At 35.1% G+C, this 19,944-nt stretch overlaps 1 protein-coding gene across 1 annotated transcript in view; it reads right to left on the minus strand.

The window, feature by feature from the left end:
- LRMDA (leucine rich melanocyte differentiation associated) overlaps positions 1-19,944 on the minus strand; it is a 605,660-nt gene that overhangs the window by 232,944 nt on the left and 352,772 nt on the right. The window contains 1 exon segment of the mRNA XM_079312590.1: positions 12,407-12,533. Within this exon segment, the coding sequence (XP_079168716.1) occupies positions 12,407-12,533 (127 nt within the window).

Genomic DNA, 19,944 nt, shown 5'->3' on the forward strand with positions numbered 1-19,944 from the left:
CAGTAGCTCTGATAATGCAGTGTTTTCTTTGTTGTTATTGACACATGGGTTGGAAGAAACTACTCTTACCCTCAGGTAACTGCAGTGTAGGCAAAATCCTCAGCCAAAATTTTTTCCCCAGCAAGAGAAGCCAAAGAAAGAAGTCTGACTTTTCAAATCTGTAATAGCTGGTCTATCTGCACACAACATTTCAACATTCCCTGACTGAAAGTGAACTTTAAATTAACATCTATGAGCTATCTTTGGGATCACTGGACAGCCTAGGTTGCAACATAATTGCTTCCCAGCTATAAAACTGCAGAGAATATCAGGGATCTGCCTTGTCCTCCCAGGCCACATCAGCCCTCATGTTAACTCAACTGTACCAGTATTACACAAGATTTATAGGGCTTGAATTAGTGCATTTGAGGTTTAATTAGAGCTCCATAAATTTTCAGCAGTTCTCATATGACACTGCCTCAGCCAGTGATCTTTGGTTTCCCCTGAATTCTGGGCAGAATTTGGAAGACCAGGCTATAAAGGACAAGACAACCATTGGCTCTGTGTACAGCAGCTTTTACAAGCCAAACCATATCCCACTAGGGGTTTATCAAATCAAAAAATAGACTTCCTGCTTGCCAAAATATGACCTCAAGAGGACAAAGCAAGTAAGTTCTCTACCAACAACATATCTATTCATTTCTGCTTGCAGGGAGGTGGAGGAAAGAGTGCAGCAAAAGAGCACTTCACATAAACAACAAGCCTTCAGAAGTTCTCTCCAGAGAAACTGGTAAACATATGGGGCAGAAAAAGACCCAGAAAGCTATGCTGGTATTGCCTTTAAATCAAAAAGTTCTTATGAAAAATAACACATCTAGTTTCATGTTCAAAAATAAATCAGGGAACTAAAATTAATTCTATTTTTTTTCTTTCCTTACTTTGAAACTGCCAATGTCCTTGCAGCAATGCTTCCCAGAAAGTTAGGTGTGTCCTTAACTGAGAAACCAGAAACAGCATTCTGGCCTAACACATGAGCTCAATTTAAACACATATTTCTACTAACAATCTGAATTATTTTCTCACCCTGTAAAAGTTCTCTGCTGCCAGAGATAAACAATAAAACCCAAAGTATTCCTCTCAGGTATTACCTGGATAGCTGCTGCTGAGGATCTTGCCAATTCAGCTTTTGTTTATATTTAGAGAGTGATTGTTTGGTTGTTTTGAAACTACAACAACACAAACAGATATTTCAGTGACTTCTACTTTGGAATAACCATTTACATGACACAGATCTCCATTTGTTTCTGCTGCTCACACTGCAGATCACTCCTTCAGAGCCTCCTCAACAACATAAAAGTGGATTCAAAGGTTATCTCCAGGTGAAAGAAAAATTTTGTGTCACACAAAGGTTTTGTGTCACACAGAGCTTTTGCCTGGCCTGTTAGAGCATTCCATCTTTCAAAATTGCACACAACATCTTAGACTTGTTTTTTTTTGGAAGAAATAGCCCTGTGGAGTATTATTCAGACCATAAAGTTATGAAAAATTATCACATAAGAAGAAGGGAAAAGCTGGGAGGTATTATACCAAAGCAAGATAGTTAAAAAAATTGCTAAAAATTAATTTATTAATATTAAAAATTAATATTGTGGCCTGTTAGACTTTTCTTGAACAATATGCAATATGAAAGAAAGCACAAAACTCCTGCCAAAATGTATGCAAAGTGAGCAAGTTCTCCCAGAACAGCTCTCAGACTCAGCAGCAAATATATTTTGTGCTCTATGTTCAACAGTCCAATGGACTAGACCTGTAGCTAACTGCAAAACATGCAGGTGACACCCTATTTCAAACTCAGAAATTACTTTTATCTACTAATTATTTAGAATTTCATCCAGTTCATGCTTGATGGACTTGATAAAAACAGGTAGAATAGGAATGTTCACTGCCTCTCCTACTCCATTCTTCTTCCTAGACATTTCTCTTGTGTTAGTGCCTTCACCTTTCACTTTAAAACCAACATGTCACACTGTCTGTGTGCAATTAATAATAATAATAGGCTGACTGCTTACTGATATCTAAACATTTTACAAAAATTTCCAATCATTGGTGATTAGGTAGGAGATATATAACATAATGACACATGCTTAGTGGAAAAAAAAGAAAAGCAACACAAAAGAGCAAAAGAATTATTATGATATAATGCACAACTTTACAGGGAGAGTCACAAGCCAGAGTCAGGTGTAATGCAAGGAGTGATAAAGCAGAATGTGGTGATAAAAAACTAAAAATTTGCACACATACGCCAGAGGGGACCCACCTTTCTGCTTATAAGAATTGTGAGTTAAACTTTGTCACATTTGCACAAGTCCACTGGAGCAGGATCCTGACTCCACAGCATGACTAGAGATAGCTGTGCATTATTGCAATAAAATGGGTTTCTTCCTTGTTCATATGCTTTCTGTATGTATTCACACTAATAGTCCTTCTGAGAAAACTCTCCAGAAAATAATTAACTTTAATAGCTATTCTACAGCTAAAGCTGCACAACTGGGTAGCAAATATAACTGAGCTCTCTACAGCAAAACTGGAGTCTTCAAAAGAATTATAAGGAAAAAGATTACAGGTTCAGCATTGCTTCTGGGGTAAAAAGTATATTTGTGATAAATGTATCAAATCCCCTAAAAACTACACCCATTGAAACTTCATATTAAGGCTGATTTGCTTCCCAAATCATATAGACAGCACAGTTGTGTACAATCTTTAAACAAGTACAACCACAGAGAAATGCTGAGAGATTTAACAGAAATAAAAGCATGATCAGCTAGCTTGTAATCTTCTTTTCTCTTATTCTCCTCCCTATAGCTGCATTAAATTGCCTGTTGAGAACAATAACATATTTGTGCTTTTATAGGTAGAATGATTTGTATTATGTAAAGATTTGGCTAACAGAGTAAAGATGCATTCAAACTGAGCTGGATTACATGCTGTTAATAATTTTCTGGATGCTCTAGGGGACCCATAATTCTAGAGGAATAGAGATTAGCATTTGAATATATACTTTGCAATACATCTCAAAGCAGACTTTTTTATTTTAGTTTTTGTCATTTTTCTAGAGCCACACTAACCAGAAATCAAATCACTGAAAGAATTTGGAAGGACAAAGTATACCACAATCAAGTTTTTATGCCCCACCTCCCCACCCACTTTAGACTACACAGAAAATCTGTCTTTTCACAACTCCCACACCGTTTCAATAGTCTTCTTTAAAAAGTCAGACTACCTAGAAAATGTGAACATGCTTGCAGTATTGTTCTGTGCATATTGAATAAATAGAGGAACCCAACAAGCAAACCAGAATTTGCTGCTCTGAGTAAAAGCTCAAGCTACCTGTGGGCTAGCTTCCATTTCAGAAAGTAATGCAAAAATACATTATTTAAACCTCAAATTGCACAAAAATACCCCTTAAAACATAAGATCATTCTTTTGTTATTAACAACTTCAGCATAGACATTTTGCTATTTTCATGAAACACTGAACTCTTTTGGCCACCATTTGCTGAACATTGAAATCCTTTATAAATTGTGCATGTTTTTTCACATCTATATTTCCACTATTTTTGAAGCACTTACTACTTCAGAACAGTCTTAAATTATAAGACTCTCTAATAAACATTATATTCTCTGACAAACTCAACTGGGAAGCATGCTGTAGTGTTTCTTTTTAATAAAATACTTTTCTTAGCATTGTAGGGTTCACCTAGCAAGCACAGATACACTGGACAAAATACATTTTCATGACCTTTGCTCCTCAGTTATAATTAGTTGTCTGGTCCCAGTTGCTTACAGTGTAAACAAAGACTGATAAACCCACATTGGCTGCATGTATTTATTGCATTACAACTCAGCTGCCAAATGTCTAACTGTTCTAATAAAAAACTATTTTCTAAGGTTTATGTTTTATTGCATGTGTGACTCCCTTATTGGTTAGCATTTTGGAGTTGTGGAAAAGGTTATGAATTTAGAAACTAACTGCATTCATATCATATTTAAAACTTAATGCTATTTTATTAAAGACATATGGGCCTCCAAAGTACACATATTAAATGTCATGTAAGAAAAGTAGCAGTTTAAATCATGGTCAAATTCATTTTTGACGTGACTCCTGAGGCTTCCCAAGATCTGAACTATTTCTTTGTAAATCTGGCAGTTTAACCACACTCATAAATCACTTTCAAAGCATATTATTTCTTAATTTTACTGCATTAGAGAGCATTTGGCCTACACAGTGAGCTGTTTGTAACTGTTACATGAACAAAGTTGTATGTTTAGTCTTATAATGTGTGAAGAAAAAAAAGTCTTAATTTCTCAGTCCTGAATTCACCTCTTATTTTAACCCAAATGATACATTTCCTGATGCAATTTACCAGAATAAGACACACAGCATAGTTTGCTGGACTGATGTGAAAAAACTTAATCTCCTGCTTCAAGCTCATAAGTTAGCAACACAGGCAACAACAATTTAATCATTAAACAAAGATCCCACAGGTTCTTTTACAAGAAAGAATGTCTAAGGTTTTCAAACCCCACCAAGGCTGAAGGAGAAATGAATAATCTTTGGGACAATGCACATGCACTCTAGGTTCCTTGCTGTAAAGGCATTTAAAACATTAGAACTAAAGCATACCTTGTATACATTAGAAAATTAAATGTATATCTCTTAAGGACAGATTCCCTGTCTTCTGAAGCCTCAAGAAAACCTACCTCTAAAACATTCACAGAATAGGATACAAAGCAATGCCATTTTTGAAATGTGATTGGCATTTTCCTTATCTAATTTTAGACACATTTCTAATTACAGAGTTAATTACAATTTGTATGTTTTCCTAAGAACTTTTTTCTCGGATGAATAAGATAAATTAGGGCAAGAGTTTACTGCAAAAGTTTTATAATCTCACTAATTCCTTCAAAGAGAACACCAGTCCTCAGTCACAAATATTTTTAGCTCTTTATCCACACAATGAACTCCTGATTTTCCCCTGAAACACAGATCCATAGCCTAAGTCACCAAATCTTGAAGATTTTATGCCAGGTCCCTAGTCTGCAAGATGGAAAAAATAAAAAATTGTCAGTATCAGCTTCAGTTAACAGTCAGGAACTGGAAACAGAACTTATAATTTCAATATGATTTTAAGGGAGGAAATGAATCTGTGCTGTATCTTTTTTCTTTCATAAAAGGAACAGTTTTAGAAATTCATAAGCAAAAAAGTTCAGGATTTCTTACAAAATAGCCCTTTGACCTATACATTTCTGGTAAGGGTGGAGACAAGTGAAGAAATATTAGCCCTTCTCTGAAAACAAAATATTAATTTTCTTTCCCTGAAATAACTCATAAACCAGCTTTAAATTGGTCATGTTCTTAGTCATTAATGAAGAGAGAATGACTGATATGCTTGAGCTTTTAGGGGATGACCTCACCACAGCCCTATCTGACTCTTGGACCACACTCTGGCTGAAGTTAGTGAAGGGAAGGATTATTTTTTGTAATGCTCTGGTGTTCTTGACCTGCCAATATTTCAAGCACACAATCTCTCTTTTAGCACAATAAGAAAGGAAGGATTCAGCTGCTTAAACACAAGTTTCTACTGCTGTTTCTGTGCCTGGTCTCTCATGGTGGCTTCAAAAAAACTTACATCTCGTATATAAGATACTTATCTGTCATCCCTACAGGGTTCTGCTATATACTTTAGAGCATCTAAAATGGCACTAAGCTACTATTTTTAGGCATTTTCATGATTTCCAAAGTGATTAGAAATAGTAGTGCATTCATTTTACCTTTCTTTTAGTTCCTGTCCTCTCTGACTCCATCCATCTTACTATAGCAACACTAAAAAACCAAAAATCTAGCATTTCATGACAGGATGCTCTATGATGCACTTGCATCACATTTCATGTGATGAAGTCATGGTTCTTTAGTTGTTCTTTGCTGCAACATATGCTCCTGAGAAGGTCCCAACAAACCATCTTTGTCCTCACTGGCAGTGGCCCTTGTGGCCACAGCCCTCTAAGAGCTGGGGAACTTTCCATGGGTCAGTGACCCTGCAAAGCCAGGCCTTATCCTAACACTGCACACAAATACCCTGCTGAGCCTGCTGTGAAAACTGTGAACATCCAACCACAGTCAAAACAGCAATAAATATAAAATCAGCCATGACAGCTCTTTCCAACCTGTAAACATGTACAAAATTCCAGGTAGATCCTATGGCAGTGATAGTTTGCCACTGGTTCTCTCTTTCAGAAGTATTGCTGTGACAAACAGTTTACAGAAAGAAAAATTATAACTGGACCTTTGTTTCATGGCTAAAAATTGGCATTTATTCTAACCATTACACTTAAGCCAAAATGACTGAGAGTACATGTGGCATACTCTGGCTGAAGGTCCAGGAAAAAAAAGAAAAAAACATATATAAGAACATAAAGAATAGACAAAAGCTGGCCAAGAGTTTTGCCAATGCCATATTGAATTAATTTTTCCTTTTTTACAAAATTCAACATATGAACAACTCCTGTGCTTGACACTGGTGTCATCTGATAATAAGATCCATTGCATTAGAAAATAAAAGCTACAAGAAGCTCTGCTTGTACTCCAGCAGTGTTTCTATTTCCAAAAGAAAAACAAAAAAAAATCCTTATAAAATAAAACTCTAACCATATTGATTCATTAAGAATCCAAGACAATTGTGATCCTACAGTCTGATATCATGGTGTTACATTCTGCTGAAAGGCATTTTATTAAATAAATAGACTGTGTAGACAATACAAAAGCCAGCATCTAATTATTGAAGCTTCCATATATATGAACCCACAAATTAAAACTAAGAAACAAACAACAACAAAAATAAAAGAAACAAAAACACAACAAAACCCCCAAAAAAGCAAAACTAAAAAACAAACCAACAACAAAAAAAAATAGCCCAGTGGTAATAAACAAGTTGTCACAATAATGTCTTCAATTTAATGGAGGCATCAATTGTATACAGTGCCTATTGCCATTCACCAGAGAATTTCCAAGTGCTTTACAAATACTAAGTCTTACAAAGGGATCAATTTGCTCACTGCTGCTGAAAGATGCACACTTTCCAGGTGCAAAGCAGTAGCTGGCTAACTAGCACACTGCAACATTACAGAGCAGGTCAGGGCAGGAGGTGGAGAAGAATGCCTCAGTAAATGGAGAATGTAGAGAAACCCATAGGGGCAGAATGTAATCACCTGCTCTGTACTCAGGCCAGAGCTCCAGGAATAACACCCTTCCCATCTGAAACATGCACTGGGAGCATTAATGGCTAAAATATCAAGGGCTTTATGACAATCATATACTTTTTTTTTTAAGTGAATAATTTTAGGCAAGGGACATCACCTTTTTCCTTCTGTACATTTAATAGCACTTAAGATATTGAAATGGAGTCCAGTAATACCCACCCAAAGAATATATGAGGATGTTTTTGAAGAAATGTCAATGTAAGAAGCAACCAACACTAAAGAAGAGTCTTTCTCCCTACCCTAATACACTTATTACCCACATGTCTATTCTTCCCTCTTGACAGCTGAATTACTGCAGGTTATGAACCAAACATGTTATGGACTTCTGCTTAAAATACCTAAACTTTCCAAAGAGTAAAATGGATGACTGCATGACTGCTACAGTGTCCTTGAGGTAAATATTATTTACTGCACCACAGTCTAGATAGGAGTCTTCAGTTTGTGTCCTTGTTTTGGTATGTGAAATTTTGACATCTGACAATAAGAAACTCTGTTATGTGGAAGCACTCTCAAAGAGGAGCCTTATGAGCTAGCAGCTCACTGACACAATGATTCTTTACAATTTAGAAGCCCTTTACTCTGCATGCTCTTCAAATGCTCTAAATTCATAAATCAAGATCACTATACAATGGCAATGGTAAAAAGAAAAAGATTGTGAGCAATGCAGCTGTTGTCCAAAGTTTTATCTTTCTCCTTTTATTTACTTCTTAAAACCAGCCTCATTTTCCTAATTTAGGGAGGGGGTAAAAAGGTCCATGAGATACATTGGCAAAAATGTTCTGCCTATATTCATAGAAGCAGGTAGAATATATATTCAAGAAAAATATGATTCTTGTTAAATATTTTGGGACAAAAATTACTAAAATCTTTCCTTATGCCTCATCTGACTTTAATAGAAGCATATATCAGCAGCAGTCACGTTGATAAAGAGCTTTTCCTATGGGCCTAAACACAAGAATACTGCCAATGATCTGAAAGCAGCACTGTAGATTTTATCTCACCTTATTTCTTAAATGGTGCTGCCTAAATATTTACTCTTCCTATCATAATAAAATAATCTCCTTCTATCCTTCAAGTAACTGTGGGCATGAATCACAGATATTTATTATATGGAATGCAGATATTAGACTTGCCTTTCTGCTTCAGTGTCTCCATCTTAGTTCCTTAGAGAACAAATGCTATGTCAGGTTTCATAACTATAACTTGCCATGAAAATAATGCATCTGAGAGCGAAAAAATATTGAAAAATTCAAAACACCCATGCTGCCTTTTTTTGTTGTACAGAGTTCACTTACAGCCAGTGGACAAGATGCTTTTGGTGAAGCTGCAAGGAAGCAGAATTTAATATTAAGTTTGTTACCTAGAAGTATGACTAAGGATACCTGCCAGTGATTTGGCCCTATAAGCTACAAGACTGTTACTGGTGATCAAATGCCTTCTGCTTTCTTTCACCACCCTAAATAAAACAGATGAAAATGTTAACCTTAAAAATGCAGTAAGTCAAAAAATATTTGTGGGGAAGAGTGGTTGAGAAATACTGGGAAATATATTTTATAAAAGCAAGCAGACTGACCCTGTATTAAATAATTAAATTTATGTTTAAAGAGCCTTATGACAGTGTGTATCTATTCATAGCAACACACTTAAATGGATAAATCCACATTTTATCATCTAGATTAAATGATCATGAATACAGACCGTTAAAATATGAAATTATGTACTTTGATACACTATAATTTCATTTTATTTATATTATATGCAATGTAAATATGTGTAGTCTTAACATATTTTCTCAAATCACATTTGCTTTGCATCTCTAAGTTTGAAAAATGAAACAGTTGGGAGCACAATTCATAAACCCATAAACCAAAGAGGGGTACAGTTTTAAATAATTATGTCAAGAAATGACAACTGCACTCTTTGTAGAAGCACAGATGAATAATTACAAAGCCAGGACACAATTAAGCAATTTTGACTGTCGTGTTCTTGAGCTGTCTTTCTGATGTGAAATGCTGTCATGCCCAGAAACACACTCAACACTGGACAGGCACCTTCCACTTTGAGCTACACTTATGCCAGTGAAATGAGGTCATGCTCTGGTCATTAAACAAGGCTTCCTCCTCTGGCTCAATGCCTCCTCTCCAGCCAGACTTCCCCAGTCTTTATTAAAAGCAGGCATGATACAGTGTTCAATATTTTGACTAAAGAAAACATAAACATAACAGAATAATGAAGTTCAGCTCACCTACACAGTGAGAAGGAATACTGCATTGTAACATTAAACTGTTGTCTAATAAATATCTTTCCATAAGACAGTCATACCACAAACAGATGCATTTTCAACAAAGGATGAAATGAAGCAAAGCACAAGAAAGTGTGGTGTTCTGTTAGAAAAACATAGGGAATAATGAAAGTAAAAAAAAAAAATTATACAAAATAAAATATTTATGACTTAGTGATGACTGGTGATTGCTAGATACTTTCGCATTTGAGTAAACACAAGCTAGTCAGATGGAAATTTCTTGTATTCATTCTCATTTTGTGTGGTTTTTTTCTTGGTGGGGTATTTTGCTCTCCCAAGTATTTCATGTCAAGACTAAAATGAAAACAACTCCCCACATCACAGCCTCTTCAGATCATCAGTCTGCTTTTTATGCTGAATAAGCCACACCATCTCCTGCTTATCATAATGGGGAAAAAGCCAACACATAAGTTAGGATTTTTTGTTGGATTGTTGTTTTTAGGGGTTTTTTCCTAATAAAGCAGGTCTGAAAGGCCCACTGTTGTTACTAAATCTGGCAGAAGATTTTCATGTGGCATCCACCAACATAAATACTAATCAGTGCATCTCCTTTCCTGGTGAACATAGGCTGACACAGTGCCTGCTGCCTTTGGTGAAAGGGAAAAAAACCCACATTATTGAGAAATTGATTATTATCAAGGTCTTACATACACATACTCTGTCAACTTACTAAGGAGTTTTTCTGACCAATACTGGCTATGCTGCAATCTTCCACTGAGTTTGGATCAAGATGTAATCTCTTGTTTCAGAAAGCCTAAAATATATTACCAGTACCTGCCTATTAAATCTGGCTGAAGCTGGCCAGAAATATCTACAGCTATGTGGGAGTGGACCTGATGAACAGGGAACACAAGATCCAGGAAATGTGAAGGCTAGAGAATAAAAACCCATTGTGTGTGCAATGTCCAACACATGACAGAATTCCAAAGTACAGTTATTGTGCACATCATTGTGATTTATGGAGGAATGCTGCTTGCTCAGGTCTTCCAGCAGAGCTGTCAATAGCTGAGTACATCCTCAGCTGCATCTCAAAGCATATATGCAGAGAAAATTCTCTCAGTCTCCTCAGACATGGAAAGAGTTTGTATGCATGTGTATTATAAGCATGAATATCCTAGGAAATAAGCACAAATTCAAAACAATTCGGAGCACTTTATAATACCTGCATCAAATTTAATATTTATTTTAAATTAGCCACTTCTGTGATATGTATATAATATTGTATGATGAGGGTAATTTTGTAGCACCTTAAGAAGCATTAATTCATGCCATAAAAAGAATTTACAATGATTTTACCATTAGCAATTTGTACTGAAACATTTATAAAGAAGAAAAAAACCTCTTTAGTATGGCAATAACAACAGTAAATTGGAGTCTTCTGCAAATTTTCTGAAATAAATGTATGGTTTATCATAAGACTTACTGGGTAAATAATTCAAAAGTATACAAAAGGTTCAATTGTAGGTATAAAAGATAAAGATGTTATCCCTAAATTTGTTAAGTAATTTGCCCTTAGCTATTGACTTAAAAGAGGTTGAATCCAGAAAAGTAACTTCAAATTTGAGAAACCTTTTTTTCCTCTTACACTATTAAGTTGGATGCAATTCAGAGTAGACTTTTACATGAAAGATCTAACTGTTAGATAAATTAAAAAAAAAAAAAAATCACCAGAACCAAAATCTGATTAGATAAGGAGAATTGTGAAAGATGACATACATATGCTAACACAACTAACACAACTCAGCTGTTGCATTTGGCCAGATTCAAAGATGGTTTGCTGTGAATAGGAACTCCACCACAGCTTAAAAATAAATTATTCCATACATTCCATTTATGAAGCTGAAATAACTAAAGGCAGTGGTAAACAATATATCAAAGCAATGTTTGTATCAGAACTGTTAACATTTTAGTAGTTATAAATTAATCAGTCTGAATTAATTTGTAATGCACTGCAATTGTACTCATGATAATGCATTTACCCAGCAACACTGTTATGCTACCAAACTGCATTTCCATAACCACTACATTATTATTCAGCATTATTGGAAATCTGCAATAAATTATTGAAGGTATACTTTAGAGAAAAAGCAGCAAACAGAAAGCAAGCAGACTGAAAACTTGAGCCGAGTTTTAAGAAAGATCTGCAGTACTAAAACACTCTCAGCACACCAGATTGCTGCTATCAAGTATTGATCAACAATGGAAAAAGAAGGCAAAGTGGAGAATTCACATTCACATCCTGATTGCTTCAGCAGGACGCCCAGAGTTGATGGAAGCTGTATTAAATGCTCACATTACTGAAACTGTCTCTCTGATGCTGTCAATGGTTATTAGCAGGACACCACATTAAGATACATCATACAAAATTAGAATCAAAAGCCAATAAACACCATAGGTGTGAGCTCTGCAATAGATGTTTGAGTTCTAACATAGAAGGCAGGGGACAAGTTGTCAGAAAAATTGCAATCTTCAACAAAAGTATATCACATAGTTGTTACATTTTTTTGGACAGGGTAAAAACAATCTTTTAAGCTCAGTGACACATATTAGTTACTTGCTATGTGAAAGAGTTTGAAACCAGAAATTTGATAACATGGGCACAGACCATTAGACATGTATCTGTAAATTTCTACATTCAAACACAGAAACATTAAGGTTTTTGTTCCCATCTGATCACATTTATCAGTCCTTTCCTTTGAAAGGTTTCACCTTTTTTACCTTAGTAAAAGATGCAGCCAGGCTCTTGGAGTTATTTAATAATAGTGTTAATGAATCATTTTATTGTTACCACTTTCATTTACTCTCCTACCTTAGCATCCTTGGGCTTGACCACTTTCATGAAGGCACCTCTTATCAAGGCTTCCTCTCTCTCCTGCCTCGTCACCTTCCGAGTATCGAGAAATTTCAGGTTTGTCAATTTGTGCAGGACAAAATATCTGACAGATATCAAAATACACACAGTGAAAATCTAGGAATGCACAAAGACATACTCACAGACTCAAGGACTAAAAAAAAATAACAATCAAAAATAGCAACAGCCTTTGTTTCCCTGCTGCATTCAGCTTTTCCATGCAATGCAGCTTATGTACAAAGTTATAATACTTTAGTCTCTCAAATTAAGCGAAAACCATTTCATACTGGTGGATCTAACACAATTATCACCATGGATGTGTATGTTCTGTCTGTACATTAGTAAGGTATAAAGCATACCAAGGAACAAAATAATTGGGAAAATATTTTGCATTGCCTGTTTGGGAAAAGGAATTTTGAGTGATACCAAAGATTCCTACCCACTCTGTGAGAGAAAATCAATCTGAGATATGGGAAATTGCCAGCCAACTTCTCTGCAAGAATTCTTACCATTTGCACACACTTCTTTGAATTTTTTATTTACTTTTTTAAAAACACAATGATCAGCATTTGGAAGGAGAATTCCAATTTGGTCCCACCAGAGAGACAAAGTGTATTCACAGCATACAGATCCCAGCTCAGCATTAAGTGCAGAAGAACACAGGAAGAGACTATTCATGGGAAATACATTTTAATAATTACAAGTTCTTATTAGGATTCATCAGTATTATATTCTATTTATCATTTCTGCTCAAAGGAAAGCAGCTTTCTAGCCTCAGAAAAATACTAGTGGCTTTTCACTTGTGGAGGGAGAGAACATGGCAGAGCAAAACCAAAGCAAGGCACAACCATGGCAAATGCAAATATCTAACCACCTCAAGTACACATCATTTGCATTTAGTCCACTAAATGTGAAGCAGACACTGCAAAGTGAGGGCAATATCGGACTTTTCCTGGCAGGGGGTAGAAAGGTGATGATAATGTTCTCCAGTCTAGCTGCTTTGCCTAAATCCCAAGTCAGGCAGAGGGCTCCTCATCCTACCCATTCCTTATGGCACTGGGCAGAAGAAACTAAAGAAATAGAAAACTCTGCATAATGTTTTGGAAAACAAAAACAAAAAACAAACAAATAAAAAAAACCCCACAAAACAAAACAAAAAATATTATAAAAACCCCAAAAACAGAAAAATTTTGTATTAAAAGGTAAAAATTTATCTTATGATACTGCTGTCAAAACCAGATCAACATGTGAAAATTACTGTAATGCTCCCCCTTCTAAAACGAAGCAAAATTTAATGGGCAAATACAGCTTTCCATCAAGTACCATTCCTCTGAAGCAGCACCTTCATAAATTGTTAACAACTGAACTGACAATACTCAATTCTGAAATGCTCAGACAATTTAAATGTGAATCCTCCATCTATGGCTCTCAATTGTATCAGCAGAAGGAACAGAGAGCGTCACTTCACAAAACAGAACACCTCCTAAGACCATTTTTTTAACTCCACAATTACAGACCTATGAGACAGACACATTCTCAGACTCATTCCAGCTTTCCTGGCTGCCCTTCCAGTCCTCCCTGGCATTTTGCTGGTCCTTATCTTTCACTGGAGGAGAAGCTATCCATCTTGCATTACTGGCAGAAAAGCTCTGATGACAACAGATTCTTTCAAATCAAGACATGTACAGAAGGAAACAATATGTCAAGAGTGAAGAAGAGTGAAGCTAAAAATGAGTAAAGACACCCACTAAGTGTAGGGTGAGAAAAGATGAATATTCAGGTGAAGAAAACATCGGTATTAGAAAATCAGCAAATGTTTAATGATGGAATGAAATATGCCATTGAAAAGCAGGCTGCAACAAAAATGACAACAGAATAAGACAGCACTGTCATCTATGCTGACTTTGGATCACAGCCCTAATGTCAGTCTCTCAATCATTTCAAAAGAGCTTAAAATTATAATAGCATTCCTTGATACAAATGTATTTTTGTATTTTTAAGCCACCCTGACTGCATTTCAAAAAACAGAATTAGCACTAGTACTTGTCAATTCCAGAAACAAAACTAAAAAACCCTATCCACACAAATTAAACAGCAAACTACTCCACAAGTCCCAGGTTTGGGGCTGGTTCTTTTTTTCAAAATTGCACTCCTTAAGCAGAGCTAATATTAAAAAGTAGGTACCATAAATATTATCCTACAGGTAGAAGGAAGGTATATGTGCAATTAATTATTTTAAAAGTTGATTGGAAATACAATCTCATTTATTCATATTCTTTTTACTAAGTGTGGGATAAAAAAGTATCTATGCTATTTGAAAATAATACAATATATTCATATTGAATGACTGAAGAAAAACAGCAAGCAACATTTCAGCTAGAAAAATGAAGATGCAGCTTCAATCTAAATGTAACACAAGTTTGCCATAAAAAAATACAGGAAAGGATTACCAAAGCCTGGGAATGAATACTCTACAATATCAATTCAACCCTTGTAAATTTAATCCAGGGTTATTTGTTGCACAAAATCTCTTCACTGTGATGTATGACTTAGTTACTAAGGTTATCACAGCAGTATCCTAAAGTTGCATAGTACATAAAACATTTGGGTTAACAATGCAGGGAGGTTAACTCCCACAGATAACCTACTATCAGAGGGTTAGACCAGATGACATGCCTCTGTCAGCTTTCAGGAGCTATTGATGGTTCAATCAGTTTGTTTTGAAGGTAAAGCACAACAAAAGGGCACTAAACTTATTCAAACTGTCAACAGGGACTATGGAATGTTGCTTGCAGGTAAGTAATTTTGGGTGTTTTAAGACTATTATCAAACACCAATGGCTGCAGAAAGAGACAGCTACTAATAACACAGAACACAGCCATCATAAAATACTTTATGGCAGGCACTGGGACCCATAAACTGCATGACACATTGCACCTGCTTTAGACTTGTAAAATCACTAGTTAAAGCATATTGGTTAATGAAGAAATCTAGATTCTACATTTAGTTTAGAAAGGTTTATTTAGATTAGAAGTTGGGGGGCAGAGTCTCCCTATTCCCCCTCCCCCTTTTTCTTTTCTTAATAATTTTTTAACTCGGCACAGCTCCATGTGTTCTGGAACTGCTATTATTGGGTTTAACACCTTTGTTTTGGTGTGAGAAAAGGTTATTATCTTCAGTGATGAGGGTAAAGGTGAGACTCAAAGAGTGAAAAGTAAAAATTAGACACACAAGGAAGGTACTTACAGATCCACTTATCATTGCCTATAAACTGATCATCTAATTCACAGTGGATTACAGAAATTATTTATTTGAGTAAAGCTACACTTTCTTTTATTCAGAATCATCTCCCCCATCATAACTCTTGGCACGGGTGCCAAGACTCCCATGAAAATAAGCTCATAACAGATATTCATCATACCAACAGGAGCACTCAGATATGGAAAAGACCATAGAATATGAAAATTCATGACATTTTCATCTTATTTAAGCAAAAATGACAATAAAATTAACAACTCATTTACCAATTTTGAATGTGCTGCAAGCAATAAGCTCCATTTTAAGACTTTTCATACAGACTTGCCAGGATATTGGGAAAGAGGCAAATTTACAAACTCTTCCACTGAACCTTTAATGAAAGATTATTGTAAGAACTCGATTCTGTATAGTATTCCAGTTTGTACTGTAATTAACAAAAACTGGAATACAAAATTGTACAATATGCATCAATATTTAAGCTTAAAAAAGAAAAAATCTGCTGTGAAAAATTGAGAAATATTTGCCCACAAGAATGCAGAAATATCCAGCTCTACCTGTATCATACCTGCAACATGCTCTTTGTTTCACAAAGTGTTTACTTTCATTTTTCTATTTTCTGTTCTATTATATTTCCTTTCCTTAACAATCACAGAACATAAAAATAATACACCTATTTCAGACTTTGAAGGGCTGATTATGCTCTCAATTACATTATTGTAAACTAGAAATAATAAATAACTTGGAGCTGGCTAAGTTAGCATTTAAATGGGGAAAAACAAAAAAAAAAATCAGAAGAATTGAACAAACATGTTTATGACAGTGAACTAGATTATGAGCAGCTTTGGCTCTGTTTGGTGATGACCAGGTAATTCTGAGGGGAAGACCCACACCACCTCCTAATATTTTAACACACTCTGCTCTTCTTCAGTGTAGCAAACCACTCTATGAATTAGAAAAAAAATCTTTCTCTATACATGTAACAGTAATTATAGTTTTGCCTTGATTTACTGTGTTAGTACAGACAAACTGTGTATTATGGACTTCAATTTATTTGGCTGAACAAAAACCATGGTAATTGTTCTTGCTCTTCCAGTGGTTAGTCTCAGATGGACCTTGTGTGGCCATCTGATGTCTTCCAAGCACAGACTTTTCCCTCCAGGTACTGCTGAGATGACAAGGCTTCACTCAAGCACTGAAGTAACACAGATCCATAGATTGTACAGATATAAGGCTATGCCCTAATCATCCAATTAAGTGCATAAAGAACACACACAGAAATACCACAGACTTAAATCCCTCCTGCTAAAAGAGAGCCTCCAAAGTCCACTGGTACACAAAATGTATATTAGCATAATTTTCAATATTGAGTATTCTAGTCTCCTACTGCTTATTGAACATATATATTTATATGACCAAATACAAGACTACTTAAAATAGACAAACTAATTCTGCAGAAACTATAGACCCATCATTTGTCACAATCAAAACTGTGGGATGGGAATAGCTGATTTAGCTTGAAAAGTTAATCCATACAAAACTCATGCACTTCCTTTCTTGCTCTTATATCTTAAGAGGACTTCATAAGGTTATCATCGTTTGCTCCCCCAGCCAAAGATAGCATATCTAGTACATGTACTTTTAAGCTAATTTAAAATAAACTCAGGCATTTGTTTCCACTTGCCCTTGTTTCCATGTCAACAGCATTTAATGAATGCATCATTCCAGGAAATGTCAATAAGGAGCAAAGAAGAATGAACAAGCACTGAAAACTTCACACATGGCCTGAATTCTTCACAATCATATCACTTTAATGAAAATAGGTGAGGTCACCTGCAGCATTCACAGATGCTTTGTAATACACTGTGACCCAGATGATTTTTCACAGTTCAGTAACACCACGTTTGAAGTTTTCTCTGCAAACAATACACCCACAGGACTGACCAACTGTGAGTACAACAGAAGCAACCAGCAATTACTGTGTTGACTTCTGTTACTTTGATCTCTGGGTCATGACCTTTGTTTTCATGCAATCTTCAAAGCAGAGATTGGAGACTAGGTTATTTTAGAGGACAGTTTTGCAAGCTATTTTTCTGTGTTTCTTGCTTCCTATTGGAGCCAAAAGCTTTTAAGTTTTTTCCTATCACCATTACATATCAGATATTCAGTTTCCCCTTGTTCTCACCACCAAGATATATCTTTACAACATAATAACACCCAAATACAGAAAGCTTAAAAATGAGATAAAGAGAACTTAAAGATTTTTTTTAATAGTAAGAAACTAAAGTCATTTTAACAATGATGGAAAAAAAAAACATTAATCTTTAAAATGAACCAAACAAGTTCACTAATAAAAATATCACAGAAGGGAACTTTCCATTTTCTTTTTCTGTCCAAGCAAAAATCCCAAAAAACACAGATATTTTTTCATCAATTTGTTATCCTACACATTTGAAATGTAAGAAGGAATAGCAAGGATGGAAAAAAAAAAGTTTTCTTCTTTAAAAAAATATCCCATTCACAAGTTACTGTGATTGTTAGACAAAAATTAACTACTTTGAGAAAAAAAAAAAACACAACTACACAACATTGTTTCAGTACAAAATGTACTTTTAATGAAAGATGAAGAAAGAGTTCTAGTAATGAAATTATAGAAATGGTTTACCCATGGATCACCTGAAGATCATAATTTCTTGACCAAAACAGAGTTTTATATATTATCCAAGTATTATCCAAGTATAAAACCTAATTATTTCTAAAGTAAGTAATATTACTTTTAACCAGTTTTTAAGATCACTGTGAATCACTGGACCTTGACTTAAAAAAAAAAAAATATTTTCCACATTTTTCAACATTAAGATTTTAGAGGGTTAACAGATCTTTTTGGTTTGTTGGAATGAGAAGATTAAGTAAAGCTTTGATTTCTAGCACCTTTCTCTTTCTGGTTGAGGAATTAAATAGCCTGAACTCTAATTGAACTCAGTAGGAACAAAATTAAAGCCCAATGAAAAATGAAGCTCTGGTTCCAATGGTCACTGCAAAAATTTACAAAGAGAAGTTCCCATTCAGAACAAAACAAAGCCAGTTGAAGTTATGATGAAGAGCAATGTTTACATAATTCAAGTTTTTACATAATTCAAGGCCACATAAATGTAATCTTTTTATGCTTTCTGATAAATTTATCAAAATGAAAGAAAAGCAATTTTTTAAGGAAAAAAATATTTCAAAACATTAAAAAATGCTGAAACAGGAAGACAAAAATTGTGATCAAGATGCTTCAGAATGTGTATGAAAAACTCTAAATTAGCTACTCAGAGTGAAATTCAAAGAGTATTTCTAATCACTTCCATCATGTAGGTGACATATATTCCCCTAAAGATAGGCAGATAGATCCATTGCTCCATCCATGGTTTTGGGTTTTGAATCTAATGCTGCCTAGCAAATACAATTCATATAATGCAACAAATAATAACAGAAAAGGATCAGGAAGCTTTCATTATAGCAGCAGAACAATAAATCATTCAACTAATTAGAAGCCCATTCTTCTTTCTTAAAAGTGCTTCAATTAACCTAGTTTATATGGAAAAAAACCAACAGGGTTTTGAAAAATTGAGAGGAAAGAAAATGGAAGCAATGCTGCAGTTTCCAGCAGATATATAAATAGAACCCCTTCACACTTTGACATAGTGGTTTGCCACCATGTGACCTAAAACTACCTTGACCTCTCTGAAATCAACATTTTTGCATTGAAATGAAACAAGGGACATGCTTGTTTTGATGTATGACTCTGTGACATATTATAAATATTACATCACATAACCACAGAGGATGTCAATCAATAGGGAATTTTTTCAGAGAGCACTAAATGAACCATGGGTTCTTGCCTCTGAATGGCTCCTTTAACATACTACTTTTGCTTAAATGATTAATAGGAGACATATTGTCAGAAAACATACTTAAAGTGAAAAACAGTAAACTGTAGAAATATCATTCATTTTTTAAGCAATTTTCTAGAGCACATGTCACATAAATTTACATAGAGACAGCACTATTATAGCCTTGTAAGCTGGATAGCAGGCATACCTTCCACTTAAGTGTGAAAGCAATGGGAAATATTTTATTAAACCTAGGCTGATCTACTCCATGAAAACCAAAATGCTACAAGCTAAGCTGGATTCAAAGGGGGAATCATTAAAAGGTGAAAGTCTGAAAACCTAGAAATCCTTCTCAAAAATCTGAAA

This window comes from Erithacus rubecula (assembly GCF_903797595.1).
Source record: "Erithacus rubecula genome assembly, chromosome: 9".
NCBI lineage: Eukaryota > Metazoa > Chordata > Aves > Passeriformes > Muscicapidae > Erithacus > Erithacus rubecula.